The sequence below is a fragment of the Oncorhynchus kisutch genome, linkage group LG3, assembly GCF_002021735.2.
Source record: "Oncorhynchus kisutch isolate 150728-3 linkage group LG3, Okis_V2, whole genome shotgun sequence".
NCBI lineage: Eukaryota > Metazoa > Chordata > Actinopteri > Salmoniformes > Salmonidae > Oncorhynchus > Oncorhynchus kisutch.
The window spans coordinates 62,607,983-62,613,982 of NC_034176.2; the positions used below are offsets into that span (position 1 = coordinate 62,607,983).

General features: G+C 47.6%; 1 protein-coding gene across 1 annotated transcript in view; it reads right to left on the reverse strand.

The window, feature by feature from the left end:
* The window catches only part of LOC109886922 (lysyl oxidase homolog 1), a 31,634-nt gene extending 26,307 nt beyond the window's left edge, over positions 1–5,327 (reverse strand). The window contains exon 1 of the mRNA XM_031810305.1: positions 3,796–5,327. Within this exon, the coding sequence (XP_031666165.1) occupies positions 3,796–4,906 (1,111 nt within the window). The 5' untranslated portion in view covers positions 4,907–5,327. The remainder of the gene's footprint in view (positions 1–3,795) is intronic.
* Between the last annotated feature and the right edge of the window lie 673 nt (positions 5,328–6,000).

Here is a 6,000-nt window from a genome sequence, read left to right on the forward strand (position 1 = left end):
CATGTTAACCTTTGCCATGAAAAATACATTCAGACTATTCATATCTGGAGGGGATAATGCTAAGAATAAAAAAATCGACTTCACCAGAATACTAGACTTACAATTATGTTCTGCTACAGTATCCAAAGTTTATATTTCATATTTGTTGTAGGCTCCTAGTAATCAAAAATAGAAGGATCTTTCATGTGTATGCAAGAAAATGTGAGAGATGGAGAGGGAGAGAGAGAGAGAGAGAGAGAGAGAGAGAGAGAGAGAGAGAGAGAGAGAGAGAGAGAGAGAGAGAAAAAAGCATGCTAAGGTAAAACAACAATGATCTCACACCCTGCTGTTCCTAAACTGGTCCAGTGATCGACTCTGTCAGAGAAACAGAAGACTAAATAAAAAAGCAGGCCTGAGTTGTCAGAGCCAATGTGTGTCCCATTTCCAGTAAAGGGCATGCCAGAAAGGGTCACTGGGATACCTTATCACCACCCCCTTTACCTCAACCTCAAAGGCCAGACATCCACTTAAATGTGAACCAGTTGGAGCAACATAAAGTCAATCCCAAGTTTTGACCTCTGGTACCATAAAACAAAACTACCATCTGCTTCATTTTGGTTCCAGTAAAATTGACAAAACAGTAAAACAACTGAAGGCATATGGGGATATGATATTTAGCGTTGTGCTTTCCCATTCCCACTCTGTCGTTACTGTTGTTTACAGCAGGCCTTGGATACAGTTTGTTTATAGGAATTCTACAGAGAAAGCGTCCTATCTCCTCTGCCTGTTTACCGTCCAGGTGAGCCTTCCCCAGTTTAGACACAGGTTCAAGTGAGGGTTCTGTCTTTCCCAGCACTGTGTACACATCCTATTTGTCATCTCTCTCTGAAGCAGACTTACAGGCCACGGGAAGCTTCCTGGGGCAGACCATGTAAACACTGTAAGGCCTGTGTGAAATGCAGAGTTTTTCCATCCAGCAGCGGACTCTTCTCCCTCTTCTTTCGGCAAGGCCTTTGTTCTCTGGCCCCCTAATCTCCGGAAACTGGAAATTGGGTATTTTTTCAGAGGGATAAAGTGTGTCTGAACCAAAAGCTGATCAGCCCTTGAAAGCATTAGACAAGGCTACATACTGTATCATATTCTAAATGGGGCACTAGAGAAAATATGTTGGATTTTGCCATTTCTGTAATTATGTCTTTGCCTGAAAGTGTACAATACACAACATGCAAACACATCCCTTTTACTAAGTCAATGGCATGTCATTTCTTTTTGAGAACAGCTCTTTCATTAGAGTGGGTGCATGTGAGAATATGTGAGAGCTTAAGAGTGGTGAGAGAATAGAGTGCAATACAAATATTGCACTATATAATAGTCTGTGACGGTTGCCGTCACAGCTCTCCGTGAACAAGACACGTCCGAGCCTATTGCAACACACCAACACAGGTTCTTTCCATCACCTCATTTATTCTTGTTTCCATTAAGGCCATGTGGCAATAAACAAGACAAGTTACTACTTTACTTATCTCTATTGATAATTCAATACAGTAACACAGTAAACTAGTTGAATCAAAGTTGTTTCACATTAGTTAACAACTCAACCAAATATAAATCGAAACTAGACATTGAACTGATGTCTGTGCCCAGTGGATTTATTTGGATAGTCCATATGTAGATGCTCTACAGACTATCACTAACATTTCAAATAACTATCTACTAACCCTAACCCTAATCCGAAACTTAACCCTTACCCTAATCCTAAACTTAACCCTTACCCTAACTTCTAACCCTAATCCTAAACTTAACTCTTACCCTAACGCTAATCCTAAATTTAACCCTTACCCTAACCGTAATCCTAAATTTAACCCTTACCCTAACCCTAACCCTAATCCTAAACTTAACCCTTACCCTAATGTTGCTTATCAACAGATTACTTATCAACAGATAGTATGACCATCCGTAGAGCATCTACATCTACAGATGGACTAGATAAATAAAATGTGACCCTCAATACTTCTGTATCTAATCTCTCTTTGATTTGAGTTATTGTATTCATTTGAGTGGGAACAAAGCGAACCGGTCTCCACATTTGAAGGTATGTCAGTTAAATTGGAATCCCTTGCAGCCTTTGCTTCGATTGACTGTCAGCCCACTGGAAGAACTTCTATCACATGAATTAAATGGCGTGTGAGAAAGCTGAGGCATCTGCACACATGTTGGCTGTGTCTTGGACAGAGAAGAATGCTTCCACATTCCAGTGTCTTAATGCGTGAGACTGAGTTATGGAACTGAAGCACAAGGCACATTAAAGAGCCTGATGCACAGCCAGGCCAGGCAGAGGAATAGAGATATGTGTAAGTCAGTCTTCCATGCTCCCAACCAGAGGAGACGATCCCATCAGATGTCCCACCCCCTCAGGCCATGGAGGCTCCTAGCAGCTAGAACAGAGAAAACGCCCACACACGTGTTGGCAATTGCGTTACTTGCCACAGGGCTTCAGTTACTCTAAATAAATGTTTTCCACACTGCCAACTTTGGGTTCCAATAATAAAGTCAGTGTCCACCCCCTACCCTCACCCTGCTCCCTAACCCAGCCCTGTGATTGGCTCTCAGAACAGAGTCTATCAATTACCCATGGTTTTCGAGAAATGGTGTGTTTTTAATTACGAAACAAGTCCTGGGCCTTTTGGCTGGGCCGCTGCATATCTAAGAGCAGCTCATTGATGCTCCCTCCCTCTTCACCCCAGCTCATACTAAATATTTGTTTGATTTCCTGAGGCAATGGACCCCATGTGTTACTGGGACTTTCCACACTCTCTCTCTCTCTCTCTCTCTCTCTCTATCTCTCTCTCTCTCTCTCTCTCTCTCTCTCTCTCTCTCTCTCTCTCTCTCTCTCCCCCCTCCCTCCCTCCCTCTCCCTCTCCCTCTCTTGGAGTGGTATAGGCAGTACCTCCCTCTCTCCCATCCAGCTCACCCAGGCCCCAGTCACCCTCCTCCAGCCAGCCCCAACACTGAGGTCACCTCTATTCCCAGGTTCTGCACCCAGACCTCCCCAAGAGCCAAGCCATTTTCAGCAGACTATTACTCCCCAAGCTATGACACAGTGAGCCCTGTGTGTGCGCTCACCACATTGGCAGGCCTTTCTCAACACCTGGTTTCAATAACCCCTGTGAGTGAGTGGGAAAAGATGAACCGTCCTTCAGTACAGTTTGCTTTTGTTTGGCAAATTGGAATTCAAAGACTTGAACCAGTAAATAACAATGCTATTCTAGTTATTTAAAGGGATTTCCATGTACTGTGTTTTGGGCCTAAGAGATGTGAAATGAAAGACCTCTAGAAAATAGTGTACTTCTCCAGCTGCAGAGGCACATAGCTGGGGAGACAGGTGGTAAGGGTTCTGCTCCCCCTGGCCTCACACTGTCCACCGCTGTCAGGAAATAGCAGAGGAGCGGAGGAGAGGAGCCACATTCCCTTCTTGTTTTCTCTCCTTCAACTGAGGAAGAACCTGGATGTGACCCCACAAGTGCATCATCCACTTCACATGTGCGCTACCATTAGGATCTGGTGGTTCCTTCGTGGTTTGCACGACTGTCTTGTACTGCTCACGTCAAACATTCTATAAAGTTGACTAAATAGAAGATGACGAATCTCTCTAGTTTCTTTAGGACCACATACAGATAAACTTCCATACTCTCAAAACGAAATACTGTACATTCTGATGATTTAAAACATCTGGTTGGACAGTGGACAAAGAGCTGGCTTTGTTATAGGACATAAGACGTTCAACTAAATGGCTTTGTGCATGTACATTGCGCATACCTCTCTGTTCCGGCCGGTAGACACTCCCGACGTTGACGCTGGGGTTCTCCACGGCCGTGTTGGGGTTTCTTCCTGGCACCACAGGCGGAAGGAAAGGAGGCTGTGGCTGCACCTGGGGCCTACCGAACGGGGGGAACTGCTCGTACTGGGGGCTTCGTACTGGAGGCTGAGCGCCACCCATTGTCCTATCCGGGGCAACTGGCACTGTGTCGGCAGGGGCAGCAGCAGGATCCTCTCCTCCATTGTAGAGGCTGTGTGTGTATCTGCGGTCCAGGCCATCTGAGATGGGTGGCTGGGCAGCCCGTGCTGGCACAGCAGGCATGGCAGGTACGGCAGGGTTGGGCCCGTAGCCATAGGACTGGTAGTAACGGTAGCCATCCTCACCATAGTCCTGCGGGGAGCGTGGAACCACAGGTGCCAGACCAGCGCCAGTTCCATACCCGACTCCAGTGTATCCTCCACCGACACCAACATATCCTTGACCACCAGCACCATATCCTCCACCACCAGCACCATATCCTCCACCTGTGGCCCTCTGGAAGGGTGGCTCCGCGTAGCCCCGACCTGCTCCCTCCACCACACTGGGATCATAGGGCAGGGGGTAGGGCTGCTGAGGGAAGGGGTATTGCGGGTAAGGCTGGACAGGGACGTTGTAGGAAGATGAGAAGGATGATGAGGATGACGAAGAGGACCCAGTGGATGGCCTGAAGCGGGGGTTGGTGGAGCCTGTCCCCACTGAGCCCTGGCGCCAGTTGTTGGGCACCTGTCCGAAGCCAAATGGATGTCTGGCCTGTCCTCTCACGGTCTCCGAGCCTCCCCTGGAGGGGGCCTGCCTGCGTACGTTCCCTCCTTGTGGTCTGCGGGGAATTCGGGGGCGAGAGTCAGCCACCACCACTCTGTGACTTCTCTCCTGGTCCTGTGCTCCAGCAGGGACGTACTCAGCTCCACTGTTGAGGAGACTGAACCTCCGGCCGTTGTTCTCCCACTGAATCATTTGTCTCCAGGGGGTGGCAGCGACATCCTGCCCCACAGCCTGGTCCTGGGCCTGGGCCCATCCGAAGCCCAGTAGCACACACACCAAGCTCTTCACAACAAGAGGCAGCATCATCATGACACTAAACACACCTCAACTCACCACCACACAGATAAAACAACCAACAGCCGCTCAAAAACGACCAACCACCTGTAGCCTATGTCAACACAGCATGAATCCTCTTCTAGGGGTATGGAGCAGCATGTGGTGGGAGTGTGGAGAGGATAGCAGGAGGATATGCCAGTGGTTCTGTCCATTTGCTGCTCCTTACAGCTGGCTAGAGAGGCTGAGGATCAGTCTGTGTCCAGGAGCAGTCATATCCGGGAGGGGGGAGTGGGCTCCAGAGGCCCCGCTGGTGGTGCTAGTGTCTGTTAGTGCTGTGAGAGAATGCCCTGTCTTCCTGGCTGTCTAGCTGCGCTGTGACTGTCAGTTGACTGAGCATTGCTCACACTCAGCCTTCTGGAGAGGAGTGCCTGCCTGTGTGCCTCGACCGAAGCCTTCTATTTGCTTCTCTGATTGCTTACAATGGGCTGTGAAAAAAAAGCACTCAACTTTTTTTTTTTTTAAGGAGAGGTCCCACATGGCCCTAGTGCTAGAGCGGTTTCCTGGACTGACTGCAGGAGCCAGGACTCGCTCTGTAAGGCTTCCAGAGTCAACATCACCATCTGCAAAGGCATTCAGATTTATATCGCGGCTCACTTTCCGTTGCCCAAATTCTTTTATCATCCTGAACAAGCAGAGATGCGTTGAACATGGCCTGGATTCACCCACACAGGACCCTTTTACCTCATAACTACGTACAGATGGGAAATAACTCGCACCAAAAACAACTTCCTCACTCAGATCAGTTCAGTTACAATGAGCAACAGGTTCCTTTAAACTGGAGAATTGATGAAGAGGAGAGAGTGTGAGGGACAGCTTTCAGAGAAACACAGAGGGATCAGATAGTCTTTGATTCAATACTTGAAAGAGAACAGCCATTGAAAACAGTCACTATTATTGCCTTCTGTATACTTATTTCCTGATATGAGGGGATTTTCCATCTGGTTATAGAGAAAGTCTTGTTTTTTTAATCTCAACAATCCACCCACTATGTACTTCTACTCATGTTTGCAAATGTGAATTGTCCCCCACCCCAAGACCTATTATGCAATGAAGTTGAGGTCAATTAA